The sequence below is a fragment of the Solanum pennellii genome, chromosome 5, assembly GCF_001406875.1.
Source record: "Solanum pennellii chromosome 5, SPENNV200".
In the NCBI taxonomy this organism is placed as follows: Eukaryota; Viridiplantae; Streptophyta; class Magnoliopsida; order Solanales; family Solanaceae; genus Solanum; species Solanum pennellii.
In genome coordinates, this window is record NC_028641.1 from 11,669,486 (window position 1) to 11,687,556 (window position 18,071).

At 31.5% G+C, this 18,071-nt stretch overlaps 2 protein-coding genes across 2 annotated transcripts; one reads left to right on the forward strand and one right to left on the reverse strand.

Moving 5' to 3' along the window:
* The first annotated feature begins 8,015 nt into the window (after positions 1 to 8,015).
* LOC107019914 lies at positions 8,016 to 9,933 on the forward strand. Its single transcript, XM_015220275.1, has 3 exons — positions 8,016 to 8,213; positions 8,288 to 8,371; positions 8,739 to 9,933. Exons 1-3 carry the CDS (start codon positions 8,166 to 8,168, stop codon positions 9,639 to 9,641), a joined length of 1,035 nt encoding a protein of 344 aa, XP_015075761.1. The 5' UTR covers positions 8,016 to 8,165; the 3' UTR covers positions 9,642 to 9,933.
* A 3,374-nt stretch (positions 9,934 to 13,307) lies between these two features.
* Positions 13,308 to 16,107, reverse strand: LOC107018500 (non-specific lipid transfer protein GPI-anchored 1). The gene is made up of 2 exons (XM_015218995.2): positions 15,696 to 16,107; positions 13,308 to 13,743 (listed from the first exon to the last, which is right to left on the reverse strand). The coding sequence occupies exons 1-2, from the start codon at positions 16,039 to 16,041 to the stop codon at positions 13,502 to 13,504; spliced, it is 588 nt and encodes a 195-aa protein (XP_015074481.1). The 5' UTR covers positions 16,042 to 16,107; the 3' UTR covers positions 13,308 to 13,501.
* Positions 16,108 to 18,071: the final 1,964 nt, after the last annotated feature.

Here is an 18,071-nt window from a genome sequence, read left to right on the forward strand (position 1 = left end):
AAAATCAACCATTCAAGTTTTAAAAGCTCCAAAACATGGAAACTTACACAATAACCAAAGGAACAACTAGGTGACCGGACTGTCAGTCCCACCGAGTCATAAGATATGACAGAATCTAGAGACAATGGAAGTTAAAGCAAGAAATTCATGCGAGTGTACTAAGATAAAATTAACCCAAGTCATTTCTTGAATAAAATGTGACCAATTAACCAACCAACAAAACCACAAGTACATATAATTAACACTATAATAAAAATAACTTTTAGCGGCAATAAATATTGATAATAATAAAGAGTGCTAAAATTTTTACTGAGTTATTTAAGTGCAATTAGAATCAATGTCTCTAAAGGTTTTAGGGACATATACAAAGAGTCCTAATTGTCGTTAAAAAAATATATTTAGCGACATTTAACAATTAATTGCTACTAATGATCATTCTCAATGTAGTTGTAAGCTTAATTGGACATCATAAGCAAAGAAGGTACACTGGTGCACAAGTTAAGTAAAAAGTTAAATGAAACCCCTTAAGTCTAGTGTTACACTGAATAGTTAAATCTACTAAGAATTAGTCATGATGATTTTAGAGTCGGAGAAGGCAAGTAACGATAAGAGTTGCCCAGAGCTGAGGGGTGTAGAGCCCGGACCTTGAACCACGGATGGTCACCAAAAGAAAAAATAGGTTGTAGCAAAAGTGTATCGATTCCATAGAGGATAAAGAGCATCATGACTAGACCTTAAATCTACAACTAATAGGAATCAAATCCGTATAGAATAAGGAGCAGTGACCCAACCTTGAATTTGCGACAATAAATGGTTGTTGAAGGATCTCATGTAAAAGCATCATCATAAAACTGATGTAGGACAGAGCTCACTCTCATGTAATAAAAAAAATACTCCAAGCTTGAATCAACTCCAATCCCAAGTCACCAAGTGAAGCCCAAAATCTAAAATATAACACACGGGGTTGTAGAAAGAAGGAGAGTGGATAAAACGTCATCAAACCTAAGTCAACACCTAATCTAAGGCTCATTCTAGCAGACTCGAGTCTGCTACTCCAATTTTTAAGGAGGTAAATCATCTTAAATAATGTCGAGGAAAAACTAAAGGCCAAGCAGCTTCAAATATTGCAAGTCTATGGAAAGCACTATTCTAAGCCTAGACTAAGGCCAAACAAGCTCAAGCATTCAACAATATAATCAACCAAGGCCAACCACAAGGTAAGAATGATCACGTAACTCACCTAACATATGTTTACTCCCGATGATCCCGATATAATCCTAAAACATTGTTTCTAAGTGAAGTAGCATGATCAACTAGTTACCAGCCCCTAATTCACTCAAATCAACATGATTTCACATTTTTATCTCAATCTAAGGAATGGGAAGTTGTAGCCTACAATTAGATCAACCGCGCGAGCTTCAATTCACGTCTTCGAACAATGTCGCGCAATCAAAATTAGGATCATAATTTTAATATGGTCATTTAGACATTAGAATTACATAAAACGGAGACAGATATATATTCGAATAAAAATAGAAATTATAGGACCCACATCAGAAATTTAAAAAAGGACTCTATCTAAAGGTCCAATTTAATCTCCCGAACTTGTTTTCCAAAATGAAACATAATTCGGGGCTTGAAACAGGAAGAATCAATACATGCAACAATTCACACTTAAAAGGACAAGAATTAAGCTAAGGCATGCCCAAGAATAGTGATTTCACCTCCAACAATGTTTCCTCGATCACGCACCTTAGTATTCCCAAGCTCAAAAAACACACAGGACTTTGAATCACTGGATTTTGAACTAAGATGGAGGGAAAACTGCACTTGGAATTAATTAAATAATTATTGATCGAGTTTGCTCTTAAGACAGCTGCAGGTGCCGCAAAAGGGGCGGGGCATAAAGGGTGGTTCTAGCCAAAGCAAACCCCTAGCCAATAAATTGTACGTCACTTAAGCGAGGCCAGAACTTCTTAAGAGACAAATCCCAAGCTAGACAAGATTGTTAAAGCAGCTATCGTCTGGCTGCCTAGCCCACTAAAACAGAGCTCGAGCCGCTTAAGAGACCCTAGGATTGCGAAATTGGTTGCACCAGCATCAGGCACCAAAAAAATTAAGCTAAGCTCTTCGGACTCCGCTAGGGGCCCAAAATATGTTTAGAACCTTGTGCACGCAAATGGAATATGCAACCCAAATAAATTCAAAACTTTGGACTCAACAGAGCAGTCAAAACATTCATTTGAGTTCATCTTGACAAAAAGTGGGTCCCACATAGGGCTGGCAAGGGGACGGGGAAGGGGACTGGGGGACGGGACTAAGGGGGACGGGACGGGACGGGGGACGGGGAGGGGATTTGATACGGGACCGGGATTGGGGGGACAAAAATAGGTCCCATCCCGTCCCATTATATATACGGGATGGGATGGGATTTGGGGGGACGGGACGGGATGGGACGGGCGATTTTTTTTTTAAATACTTATATATTTGTATTGAAATTACACGTCTTTAGCTAATAAATTTTAAATGTAATTTTTGATTTTCAAATATCAAAATAAATTTTCAAATTTAAAGTTTCAATTTTCAAATTTCAAGTTTTAACTTTAAAGTTTTAAATTTCAAATTTGAGAAGTTTAAATTTGTAATTTAAATATTTTAAAGTAATGTAAATTGTAAACTTTAAATTAAGTATTTTAAAATTAGTTTAGTACTTTAGTATATACTTAATTGTATATATTAAAATTAAAATGCAAAATAATAATTGTATAAAAAAAACTTGAACAAAAGTTAAAACCTTCAAATTTATTCAATAGAACTTAGAAGTTACAACTTACAATTAACAAATATTAGTGGAGTAACTAATCTACGCAGCCACCTTCTAGGAAGGGTTCTGTTTCAATAAGTTCTCATACGTAAAACTAATATTTGTTACAGATATTAGATGAGTAACTAATTTTACGCAGCCACCTTCTAGGAAGGGTTCTGTTTCAGTTAGTTCTCGAATGTAATCTTAAAATATCTGTTTTCTCCTTTAAAATTTAATTCTAATTGTCGCATCATATCGATGGTGATATCCTCCGGTGTTGGCAAACTTGCTAGAAATTCTTGTGCCTCTAATTCATCATCACTGCATTAAATTTGTGTTTTGATCCAACTCGCTTGTTTTTTACTTAACTTTGGGAAATTGTTATTCCTCCTTTCAGCATTGCACCAGTCTCTAAATAAAACTGTTGTTTCCAAACTGTCTTCCGCAAATGAATGTCTATGATCACCAATTTGAAACCTTGCCGCACTGAAAGCAGCCTCCGATTCATCTGATGAAGCTTGAATAGCTAGAACATCACCAACCATTTTGCTCAAAGTTGGAAATGCATAGCTTCGCCTACTCCACCATCCTAATAAATCTTCATTTCCATCTTTGATTTCCAATACTTCTAAAGATTGATTAAGATATTCTTCAAAATCATCACGGTTAGTAGAATTAAGACCAAGAAAACCTCGCATATAATTTGAAATTGGAAGTGACAAATCAATCTCAACATTAGAAGTTTGACCAACTTCTCCTTGAAAATTTTCCGTAGTTCTATATTTTTCATACAACAGTTTTGCTTCTACTTTTATGCTATACTTACACGTTTGACAATTTAGAATTTCTTCCGGTAAAATTTCTAAAGTTTCATAAAAAGTGTCAACAAGGTCTTGCACACCTTGTAATTTATAAACAGGATGAAGTAAAGTAGCCGTTAAAAAAACTTGAGGAATAGGAAAAATATTTTTTAAATTTTTCAATCATACCTTCAATTGCAACTCAAAATTTATTATTTTTTTATATTTACAAAATTGAATTGAAAGAGCACAAATATTTATTAATACGGATGAAATAGTAGGATAATAAATTTCTGAAAACATGGTAGTAGCATCATAAAAAAGTCTTAAAAATTGTAATAGTTCTTTAGTTTCTTCCCAATCTTCATCAAAAATTCTATCTAATGGGTCAGCATTATGAGCATTAAAAACCATTTGTATGGGCCTTCTATATTTGTAAGCAACCGAAAGCATTTCGTAAAGAGAATTCCACCTTGTTTTAATATGTTTTGGAATTTTTCGAGGTGACAATTCACATAGTAAACAACGCTCATTAAATTCCCTAATTCTAGCAGCATTGTTTGTATGAAAAATCCAGGTAACAGCATATTCAACTTTTACGCTACCACAATCAAAAAATGAAATACCATCTTGTACAACTAAATTTAATATATGTGCAATATATCTAACATGAAAAACATTATTGACAATTGGACATAATATAACTTATAACATTTTAGCAGCGTTTGTATTATTAGATGCATTATCTAATGCGACAGACATTATTTTATCTATAATCATGTAATAATCTAAAACACTTAAAAAAATTTGAAGCTAAATATGCACCAGTTTTTTTCTCTATCATAGTTTATAACTTATAATTCTTTTTTGCAAATTTCAATTATGATCAATCCAATGTGCAATAATAGTTAAATAATCATTTCCATTAACACTACGACCCATGTCCGAAGCTATAGACACTCTACTATCTAATATGCTAAATATACAACGAAGAAATTGACAATGTTTACCTTGAAATTCGAAATCATCAGATTTAACAGTATTTCTTGAAAAGCCTCTATAATCCAGATTATAAGTTTGTTGAATATATTCAATAAAATCGGGATTTGAAGGAAAATTATAAGGCAAACCACAAACAGAAACCATTTTAGCTAAATTTTCCTGATCTAATTTCTTATTATATTTATGTTGTGTTATTGGACCAGCGGGGTTAAAAGGATCTAATGTTCCTTGAACCATGTTAGAAGCCCCTATCGATGCATTACCGGTAATATCTAATTCATTAATCGAAATTCCCTTTTTTCTATTGGCTTATGCTTTAGCTTCTTTATATTGAATCGGCACACAAGATAACAAATGTCTATTTAATCCCCCCGTTCCACCTTGACCCCCACCTTGTTTATGTTTAAAAGGTTGCTTACACTTATTACAAATAGCAACACTATTTTCTTTATCAAAAGTCATAAATTGCCACACAATAGAAGTTTTAGGTCGTTGATACTTCACCTTCTCCCTTGTGGGAGGTATAAGGGGTGGATGTCCAAAATTTTGCTCCGGTAAATTGATAGTCTCATTTGGAACTTCTGTCACCGGACTAGTAGGTGTTTCTTCTAACTCCTCTTCTCCCAAATCAGCTTCTACTTCTTCACCTGAATTTTCATCAACATTAGGATTAATATTACCATAACGTCGTTCTAAACTTTCGTGATCGAGTTGAACATTTGAATCAATATTATAAGGAGTATCATCAACATAAGTAGAATCATTTATGTTAAATCTAACTCTACTCGTTGATTTAGATGAAGTACCACCACTTTTACTACTCTTTTTTTCTTTACTATTTTTTTTACCAAAATTAAATAATTTAAAAAGTCTACTTTCTTCGTTATCTTGTGCTTTCTCTTTTCCTTTACCGCTATTTTTTTTGCTAGAACTCATACTTAATTTTATATATATATATATATATAAAGTGTAATATAAAAATAATAATAACACAAAAGTAAAGACGAATAATAAAATATAAATATTATGAAACGAATGCACCGAACGTCTGCGTTAATAGCAGACGTTAAACCGAATGTTGAAGCTTGTGATTTGTTGTAACTTGTAATTTGTAACTCCAAGCCAATACTTGATAACAAATATGAGATAATATAATTATATTTATAGATATAATATGAAAATTTTGGATTGAAAATTAAAATATATGGATTCAAATAATATGAGAATTAAAATTGAATAGAAATTAAGATTGACACTTGAGAGTTGAGAGTTGATAGAATATAGAAAATAGATGAGAGAAATGAGAATAGATGATTTTGTAAGAAATAGTAGAGGATACGTGTATTTATAGTATTAAAAATGGGTTAAAATGTAATTATAATAACTTGAGGGTTTAAAATAAAGTTTTAAAAGTAGGGGGGTGGTAGGGGGTGTTTGGGAACACAAAAAGGAGCAAAAATCCGTTGGGGGGCCAACTAGCCGTTTCCCCGACGGATCTTAACGGTAAAAAATTTTAAAATTTAAAAAAAAAACAGAGGGGATCCCGCGAACTGACCGGTTCAACTGGGCCGGGTCCCCTCATCCCCCACCCCTAAAAACCCCTAAACCCTAGGGGACGGGACAGGTTCGAAACGGGGCGGGGCGGGACGCGGGCCGGGGCGAGCGGGACATCCCGGTCCCCCTGCCACCCCTAGTCCCACACCCGAATCATATTTTAAGTTGATATCTACAAGGGGGATTAAAATTAACTTGGAAGCCTCGGGATTCGCACGAAGGGTTGTCCCAGATAAAACTCGATATTATGGAGCTGACTAAAATGACCCCTTCCGAAGTTGATGGAACCGTCAGAATTGAATTTTGAGGCTAATTTTATGAACTTTTAGTCAAAAATCAACTTTTCAAGGTTCAAAAGTTCCAAAACACAAAAATTCAGATAAAAACTAAGCGAACAACTAGGTGACTGAGCTATAAACAATGGGGAAAAAAGGCATAAACACATAAATAACCTAGAAGGTCATTATATTGATTCGAAATTGGGGTTTCTATTGTCGGCCTAGTTCTAGCTTAATTCATGCTTTCACGTGTCAAATGTCAACCGGTCCTCTTGTGTAGCCTGAATTTCACAACAACAACTATTATTATTATTATTATTATTATTATAATAATAATAATAAGACACATGGAGTGTATAGGTATTAACTATCTCGATTCGACCTCGCTCTGCATAAAACACTAGATCTATTTTAATGAACAAGTTTTTTTTAAAAAAAATAAACAGATATCATCATTTGCATATTGTATGTGGAGAACTCCTTGTCTAATTGTTCTTTTGTGCAATATAAATACCCGTAAGAGCAGAGAAAAGATGCCTTTGTACTATAGATTTTTGGTCAAATGTGAACATTCTAGATAATATGTTTCTTCAAATAAATTTTCTTTTCACTTTAAATTATTAAATAAACTTGGAGATGAGACCAAAGGTGGGATAATTCTATTATTATTATTATTATTATTATTATTATTATTATTATTATTATAATTAAAACAATTGTTGGTTGAATTAGTACTGAACAATTCAAGATGATCTCACATAGTAGGACCAAACAATCCTGATACCTAACCAACGTTCTTAAATGCTTTAAGGGTCGCTATCTCTAACAATAACTATATAATTTTTTTCAATTTGATTCCTCTATATTTTTGTTAATTAGTCATTAACAAATTAATTTAGTGAGTTGTTGCACTCTCCGTATTGCTTTTAGTCAACTTGTGATTGGTTTATGTGTCTGCTTGAATGAAATTATTATATTGAGAAATCAATAACATCAACCTCAATGACCGTTTTTAAATTTATTTAATGACTAAATGCCAACTTACTAACAATACAATATATTGTAGTTGATTTGTTGAAACTTTATTACTAATAACTATGTCCCCCGCTAATTAATTCATAAACTTTATGAAAACTAAAAATTATCTCAAATTTAGTTTCTTATTATCGATGTAAGAGAATAGTTAAAATGTTTGATCATTTAACAGGATAATTACATACTATAATTTTCTTTGTTAATAGGTTTAAAAACATTAACAACAAAAGAATCTTTATATTATTATATAATATATAAATCAGATACCTTTGTGAATTGATTTTGTGAGCATTCTTTCAATTTGATAAAAAGAAAAAGTATAATATGTTCAATTTAATTTAATTTTATTTGATATATATGTATTCCTCTAACTTTGAACATAGATAAATGAACATTTAAATTTATACAAAATTAAATAAAAAACACATATCTTAGACGTAATATACAGTCAAAAACTCCTTTATAAATCAGAAGAGTAGAAAAGATAAATTGGACCGAAAGAGTGGTACTATCTACTCATTTTATATGACACTCCATTTTTTATTTATTCAAAAAAGAATAGAGTGATACATTTTTTATTTAAAAACAATTTAATTAGGTTCTTGTGCACCATTATTCTTCTAAAAGCTTCCCTGTTTCAGTTCCTGCTTATTTTGTTTAATTAAAATCAGTGTGCAAAAACATCACAACATGGGAAAAGACGCCCAAATAGAATTAACCCTAAACAAAGATAACAAGGTATGGGCTCTTCTATAACTTCTGATTAATTATGAAGGTTTTGGTACTAATCAAGGTTTTAATTTCATGATTAGGATGGTGAAGTTGTAGAATATTCCTTGTTACCTCCTATACCAAAATCACCAATTAATAGCAGACCAAACAGCATGGTGATTAAGGCAAGTTCAATTTCTCTCTATCCATATGCTAATTTTAACCATAATTTTGTTGTTTTATATTTTAGATGTGGTTGGAATGACTTGTTTTATCTAAAACACTTCATTGGAAGAGTGTAAATTATTTCTGAAAAGATATTATTAAAGATTTATAGTAAAATTGGCAAACTTGATGGTTTTTGAAATCCTTGAGTATGAAACATTGATACCAATGTTTTTTTATGTTGGTTAAAGTCAAGTTGAGAATTGAGATAATTGCGATGGAAAATGATAACCAAACGTGATATAAGTTATATTGATATAAGTTATATTCTGGAAGATGTTTTTTTTTTTGTATGATATTTAAAAAGAATTGTTGATAAATGAACAGAAAGCAAATACTGTAATTCCAGCACATTTGGTGGCAGAAGCAATATCAACACTCCATGGGCTTGATTTAAGATGGTCAGGTCCAATTACACCAAGTGAAATGCAATATGTTCAACAATATGTTTTAGCTAAGTACCCCGAATATTGCAATGGACTTGTGGAAGAAGGGGATAAAATTGATCTTTATGCACTTTGTATGAACGAAAAGGGAAAATCCCCGAGGAGAGAGTCTTCATCGCCTTCTTTTGGTACTAGTAATTCAGAGTTGGGAAAAATCCAATTGGAGCCATCAAGATTGCTTGATATCCTAACAAAGAAAACTTCGTACCAAGGGAATTTCATTTCAATCCCAGAAATACAAGTTCGTAATCGAGCATTGCAACAATGTGGACTAAGTGAAGAGGAGTATTTAGTTGTTTTTGCACTTACATTGAAAGAAGCCATGATGATGATTGGAGAGTGTTACCCTTTCTTCAGGGGAAATTACTATATGACAATTCTTGGTGTAGAGTATGACTGTATACGCGAATTTGTTACTTTTAAAGATTCAAAAGTGATTGCAGCACCAGAAACATGGCTTGATTTAAGGATCAAAGGATCACAACTAAGTCAATATTTTCGGAGAAGATCAAAGCATAGTCCAAAAGGGCTATTTGCTTATCCTGCTTATGTAGAAGAAACGCGCTATTCAATGCATTGGATCTCAGAAGCTCATAGAAATTCATGGCATGTTCTGTTAGATGCTTCTGGTTTGGATGCAGGAAAAGAAAGATTGGCTTTAGCATTATATCGACCCGATTTCGTGTTGTGTACAGTTGATAATACACATGCTCAGCCCTCTAAAATCACTTGCCTTCTTGTAAGGAAAATGTCCTTCGAAACTGCAGCTTCTTCAGCATGTTAATTTACTCAAGGTTGACAAGTGAGACTTGCTCAAGTGGTTAAGCGACTCTGTTATCATCTGGTAGGTAAAGGGTTCGAGTAACTATACATGATAAGTGGAAACACTATTGATCGTATGACGGGGTGATGTAGTTGGTGGGAAAAACATAAATATTTTCTCAAGGTTAGGGAAGCAAGTTATAAAACTTTGTGTATGTATAATTCTCTGTTTACTTCTGTTGGAAAGAGAGACCATTTCTACTAGTTTTCCTTTGCTTTGAATATGGTTATACATCATTGAGCTGTTACATTTTCTTGCCTAACTTCAGTGTGGGTGGATGATCTGATTAACATAAGTTTAATAGAAGTCATAAAAGTATACAATGTTTTATTTAAATTACAAATAGTTAAACGTCATAAAAGTATACATTTTGGCAAAAGTAAACGGAAGTATACAATGACTATATAGTTAAATGTACTTATACATGGACTATACACTGGCTATACATTATGATATACTCCAAAAACTCAATATAGCTTTCTTTGCTTCTATTTTTAGAAGAAAAAAAAAGGAAGGAGGGTTGTTGATTGTCACATAAACTTACAAAAAAATTTTAGAATTCATAAAACTAGAAGCAAACAAACAAAATTTAACCAAAGTCATTTATGAAGTTGCCCTTCTTCACTCGAATCCTAATGTTGGGCTTGCCAACTACATCATTCTTCAAGATGCATGTAATCTTAGAATGAAGATTTATGGCCTCGGTGAAAAAGATAGTTGTTTCGCAATGTTCAATTATATCCGCAAGCAAATCATTTGTAGTGTTACCTTCTCTGAAAGTGTGAATGAAAGAGAAATGACCAACTAAACTCCTGCATTGAATTTATTTAATATCATCTTTGGTGTGCCAAGGGAGGTTAATCATACCTTTAATTGTTTGAATAATCAAAGGGAGTTGGACTCTTCATTAACTCTATGAAAATCATGATGTAGACACCATCTTAGGCTAGTCTTAAGAGATAGAGCCTCAACTGTATTACTTGAGGGGTTAACCCATGAATGGTCTCCTAAAGTTGGCATCATGTTATTTTGTTTTATATGAGACAATTTGTACTAGTTTTCATTTGCTTTGAATATGATTATACATCATTAAGATGTTACATTTTCTTGCCTAACTTCTTTGTGGGTGGATAATCTGATTCACATAAGTTCAATAAAACACAATACACATAAGTTCACATGTTATATTTATATTATAAATAGTTAGAAGTCATAAAAGTATACATTGACTATACACTATAGCTTGACAAAAGTAAAAGAAAGTATACAATGACTATACAATATAGTGTATTTATACATGAACTATGCACTATGATATAGTCCAAAACTCATATAGCTTTTTTTGCTTCTTTTTTCTTTTTTTTTATAAAGGAGGTTGCTCATTGTCACATAAGCTTTCAAGAAATACTAGAATTCATAAAACTAAAAGCAACCAAATAAAATTTAACCAAGTTCATTTATGAAGTTCCACTTCTTCACTCGAATTCTAATGTTGGGCTTGCCAACTACATCATTCTTCAAGGTGCATCTAATCTTAGAATGAAGATTTATGGCCTCGGTGAAAATAGTAGTTGTTTTTGGAATGTTTAGTCATATCCGCGAGTAAATAAGTTGTTATTACCTTCTCGGAAGGTGTGAATAAAAGAGAAATGACCAAGTGAACCATGAATTGAATCTGTTTAATATCATCTTTGATCTGCCAAGGGGGGGGGTTGATTATACCTTTATTTGTCTGAATAATCAAAAGGGAGTCGGACTCAACATTAAGTCTAGTAAAATCATGATCTAGGCACCATCTTAGACGTCTTTGAGAGCTACAGAACTGTATTATTTTGAGCAAAAGCTAAAACAGGCACGGAAAGTCATAATGATAACATACGCGTTCAGTAACTCAAAATAGCTTAACTATACATGAATTATACATTCACTATATATACATGAAGTATACATTGACTATGCAATCACGATTAACTCGAAATCACCTCTAAACAGTTCTAAATTATAGATATAAAATCTTCTCGATACTTCTTTTGATATATAATTTACTTGAAATAGTTCATGTTTACGGTATTGTTAAAATTCTTTTTAGAAAAGAAGAACAAGATGCTTTAGCAAGAAAACACAAAAGAAAAGTGTGAATGGTCATTTTATGATAATATTTCAGGGAACTTTCGCATCTAACCACTAATAGTTTAATTACGCTACATAGGTATAGTTTGCTAATCATGATCTGTAGCTACAAGTTATAGGGAGGAGAATGACGAGCGAGATTGGCAGAGGAGGAGATCAGAGGCTAACAAGAGAGGGCAGGGAGTGGAAGAGAGGCGAGCGAGATTGAGAGAGGAAGAGAAGAGGCGAGTGAGATTAGGAGGGGGGGGGGGACAGGCGAGCAAGAGAGAGCAATAATTGTATAATTCACATCTCGCTTGTATAATTCACGGGTACGTTTGTATAGTTCACATTTTTTTTTGTATAGTTGAGTAAAACAAAATCTGGAATTACACAAATATGAAAAAACTTGAAATAACGAATTGATACAAACATAAACATATGAACTTTTCACAAGTATACAAAGTATATCATATAAAATTCAAAAATTACACGTTTATATAAACTCTAAAAAGTTATATGAATAAAGATTATAGTGATAAAACTGAAAAATCAAAGAAAATCATCATCATATACAAATACAAACTATCGAGTACAAATCAAGCGAAGAATTGTTAGTTGCGAATTATACAATATGACGAACCTGACTAATTATATTAAGACGGAGTCATTCAACGTAATAAATGTTTAATTAAAATTACGAATAATAATTATAACAAACTATAACTATAATAATTAATTAAATAATATAAATTTACTAAATCGCGTAAATTTTTCAAACAGTTTATATAAGAAATATAACGTAACGAATATTGTCTACTTTACCAGTTTCTTGTGGGGATAGAGCCATAAAGTTTGACTTGGTATGTGAGGAATTATTTTATTTTTATATAAATAAAAGAGTATATGGTCCTACCCTTTCTCCACAGCCTTCCTCTTTCTCATTTCTTTATTTATTTTCACTCATTTTTAAATTAAAAAAAAAATCTTATCTCTTCTAATTTTTCAGATCAATTTTTTTTAGTCTATGAATTTTATTTACCTAATTCTGGAAACTTAGAGAAAATATTTATCATTTATAATAATAATCTTTTTATTTGATTATTTTTAATATATTTATAATATAATTTTAATATATATTAAAAAGAACAGTTTATTATTCACATACAATACAAGTTCTATTGATGGATAATACATTTATTATACATTTTATTACATTTATAATTCAATGTGTCAACTTTTTTTACCAAAGAAGCATAATATATTTTTAAAAAATAGTTATAATACATATATATTGCATACATAATTCATTTTTTATACATATTGCAGATTGGACATAGTATTGTTATATATTGCTATAAATAATAATAATAAATAAAAGTATCGCTAAAATTGATAATTATTTATTAAACGGTATCAATCCACGTAATTTTATTTATATTTTACTTTCTTAAAATTTTATTATATCGAGAATACAATAAGGAAACAAAAATTATGAAAATGAAATTAGAGAATTTATAAGCAAATAGCAAAAAGCATAAAGTTGAATAAATTCACTTGGTCAAACTGCTCCTTAGTTTCGTACTACCAGCAAACTAAATCCATACAACATAATTAATTCCATACGTACATCAAATTCTAAAACAAAACAACACGATCAAGCTACAACCAAAAACTTTAAAGGAAATTAAAGCCAAAAGTAGGTTTGCCAATCAAAATACAAGTAGCTCCGTAGGAATTAATACAGCTAAAAAGATTGCAACAAGTGCAGCAGCCACAATTGTTCCGGTGACTGAAAGTTGAGGTCCGTTCTTGTATCCGTTGGAGACGTCTTTGTTAGTATCTGGTGATGATGATGATGAAGATGCGGATGGTGTGGTGGATACAGGCGATTTGCTGGTGGCATTGGTGAAGATGGCATAGTCAGGAGAAGTTGGAGGAATGTTGAGGAGCTCTGCGTTCACCAAAAATATATAAGAAAAAAAATATTTTTGTATACATAACTAATATTTTGTATATTTTATTTAGCATCATAATTAATTTTTGTTCATGCACCAAAAATATATAAGAAAAAAAAACTTAAATATTGTAGGCTAAATATTTTTAATAAACTTGACAAGTAAAATGAAATCAAATGGAATAGCTACTTAGCTAGCTAGCTAGCCCAAATTGAGACACATTTTCAAAACTCTAGGACATATAGAGAAGACTTTACGGTCAAAATCATTCGGTGTAAATAAGTTTTACATAATTAAATTATATTTATTCATTTTATGAAGTTAATCAATAAATATCCTCGAATACATTTTACACTTTAACATAAGAAAAAGTAAATATTTATAAATTATGATTTTAATAAAGGATTATTTATATCAATTTTCATCAATGTATTATTAGGACCTGTACTATTGAAAACATTATGAAATGGTCCATAATTGATGTAGTGGCTGAATTTGAGTAGACAGGTAGATAAAGGTTATTTTCAGGTACACTTGGTCAAATTTCTCATGCCTAAATACATTGAACTTAATATCTATATTTAAGTTATGATGCACTGTGTCACTTGTCATTATAACCAAACAGAAAAAAAGAAAGAGTAAACAATATGACCTGTGATGTATTGGTGAGAATGTGTCATTAAAGAGTAAACAATACGACTTATGATATATTGGTGGGAATGTGTTATCTTTAATAAGAGGTTTCATATTTGAGCTTTGGATATAGATAAAATTTAAATTAGAGCGTCAATCTCGAATAGGCTTTGCTGAGAGCAATTCAAATTGAGTCGAAGCTTTGTTATGGACTCCGAATTCTGGGTGGGAAGAAAAAAAAACCCAAAGTAACCTTTAAAAGAAACAAAGATTAATTAATTTATTTATTTTTAAAAAAGGAAATAAGAATTTTTGGTCATTTAAAATTAAAAAAAAAAAGAAGATAAAATACATTTTTTTTCTTCAAATTTTTAGATATAAATCAAGATCTTTTGTTTAAAAAAAAAAGATTATAATTTTTTTTCAGAAAAAAACCTAAATAGTCAATTCTCCCCGTCCAAATTGGTCCAGCTGCTTCTTAAATTCGATCACTGTTGAAATAATGAATATCCTTCACTATCGATTAAGGTAGAAAAATTCAAACAGTTGGATTTTGAACAAGTTGATTATAAAGAGAATGAATGCAAAACAATGAGTTTTGTAATTGACAGATGCTACTCTGTGTCCCAACTACTTGTTCATTTAAATTATATAAATTTTGATCTAAATTAAGAGAAATATATTTTCTTATTATTAAATAATTATATACAATATTATTTATTAAATTATACTTAACACACCTTTTGAAAAAATACTTTTGAAAAATAAGAAATAAGAAATAAAAGAAAAAAATTATTTTTTGTATGAGCATGTGACGCTTAATAAAAAAACTGAAAAAGATACTTCCTCCATTTCAAAAATAATAACATCATTTTCTTTTTAGTTTGTTTAAAAAAGAACGATTTCTTTCTTTTTATGGTAATAACTTTCCACGTGACATATTTAAGGTCACAAGATTAAAGGACAATTTTGTACATTTGATATAATTTTAATTTAGAACCACATGATCAAAAGTCTTTTTTATTTTCTTTAACTTCGTGTCAAGTTAAACTAGATCATTCTTTGTAAAATAGATAAAATATTAAACACAATCCTAAACTTAGTGTGTATTTCGCTCTGTATTACAAGTTAAAAAGCAATTCACAGCATGTATACCTTATAAGTCAAATATTGACTATATATAGTATGGCATGACCAAGAACGTACGTGTCACATGAAATTAATTATGTCACATAACTAATTTTTGTCTACACATAACATGCAGCTCATATATTTTTTCTTATAGTATATAGTATTAAAAAAAAAAAGAACTTACTAGGACAGTTAGAGATGCTAGCATTAGTGAGTTTGCAAGCAGAAGGAAGCTGAAGCAATTTTTCTTCTTGAATTCCCATACTCTTCAATTGAGGACTTGATCCTTTATGGATCTGTTCTATTATATAACACAAACAAACCGGGTCATGATCTTTTATATCCTCCGCCGCATCGCAACATTCCTTCGATGGCGATGGGGCCTTCCCCGTCGCGTACGTTAAACATGCAGCCACTTTTTGAAACTCCGCACCACACTTATCGCCCAAACTCTTATCATCATCGCCATTAGCTATTACTATTCCAATAGAAACGATTAGTAAAACTACTAATTTATTTGCACTTGCCATTTTATTTTTAGGGAAGGAAAGTAAGGTTTTTTGTTGTTGTGTTGTAATAAACTGTAGTAATATTTTTATGTATAAATAGGAATAAATGGGGGTGAATGAATAATAAAGGTGGGTAGTTGGGAGTGTAATGAATTATAGGCTGGTTGGGTTGTCAGCATGTGAAACGGGATGGTCTTAAATGAAGTAAGCTGCCGTATCTGTATCTGATTCATTTCCCGCAGATTCTGTTGGAAGATTTTCATCCGTTGATTACTACGTGAGGGAACTTTTTTGATACGGTGATAAAGTGTATTAAAAAAATAATGCATGATATTTTATCATATATTTTATTTAATATTATGCTAGGTATAATTAATGCATGAAAAATCACGATGTTGGCAATATAAATATATGTATTAGCATGATTAAAGATGTAATTATCTCATGAATTCTTTTCCACTTTCTTTCCACAACTTATGTAATAATATTTTTAATTGCTTTTTTGTTTTTTTCCTCCAAATTTTCCCCTAGACAAAGGATCTATCGGTCTTTTATTAAAAATAAAAAGATATCAATAGGGATAAGTACAAGCGGAGGACTAGGTCTTACCTTATCAATGTTAATGAAGTACCTAACTTTTACTAACTAACAAGTACTATTAAAATAAGAAATAGAAATAACTAAGTATTTTGTGACTGTTACAGAGTTTGTGATACACTATATGATGATATTACGAATGAAGATGCTTAAATAATGTAAAAATATGACAATCAAGAAGAAGGTTGTGTGATCAGTCTCAAACTTTCTATTACGAAAGTATGAATTAAAAAAGATTAATTGTCCCATTAAAAGTAACTTGAAGTATTTTGTTATTGTCTTTTTCTTCAGACTTGTCCAATAATTTATACTTTTTTTCTGGATTTATTGGATCTTGTCGAACCTATTGATACTGTCAAATCGTTATGTTTTTTTATGTCGCTTCGATAGTTGTCTTAAAACAAACTCCTCAATCACTATACCGTCCAAACTATATTGCATTTTGTTAGTGAAAAAACTTACAAGATAATAAAATTGCAAGATTACAATTGAAAATAAAATGAAGAAAGTAATCTCTTCAGGCTGAGGCGCGGATATCTCGCTCTCTTTAAGAAGATTCAAGCCCACTGCAGCAAATGTTTTTCACCGGTCCAGCAGTAGTCCTCTTTGACTTGTCCCCTCCAGGATACAACAGCCTTCACAAAGTATAACTCAACAACTCTGGACAAGAGTTGAGTCCAAAGCTCCACAAAAAAGAACACCTCCCTTCAACTAATAAGAACTCTCTTTTAGACTAACTCGTTCACTCTTTGTTTTCTCTTATGAATTGTGTGTCTCCAAAACCAAATGAAGACTACCACTATTTATACTACAAGAAGTCTTCCTAGCAATGAATAGGAAGATAATGGAGGTAGTAAATAGTGAAGATAATGGCCTTAGGAGTTTCATAGGTTACAATGGAAGTTACATAAGTTACATAAGTTACAATGGGAGTTACATAGGTTACATAGATTACAATGGGAGTTACATAGGTTACAAAGGTTACAAAGAGTAATGGAGGAATTAAGAATGAAATACACTGATGGATAACCAATGCTAATGGATGATGTAGAAGTCATCCATTCCAATGTTCATTCTTATAACTCCAAAATAAAGCAATTTAATATGTTAAATATTAATATTAAAATGCTAATAACCTAACAATCCCCCACTCATTTTAATATTTAGATAAGAGAGTATATCAGTTGAAGGAAGACTACTATGCATAATGAAGGTGTGCTCTGCATTGAACCTCCACTTAGTGAAACAGTAACTTTTACTCCAGAGTCGTAGTGGTCTCAGACTTGAACTATGACTGCTTAAGGGAAATAAAATATCACTGCTCACACATAATAATCAAGGTGTTGACATGAGCTTTAACAGCCAGCACGTTATGGCCATGTGCTATCCCGGTTTCATGAGTGCATTTGAGAATAAGCCCCATTCTCATAGGAAGCGACCTACTTCCACACATC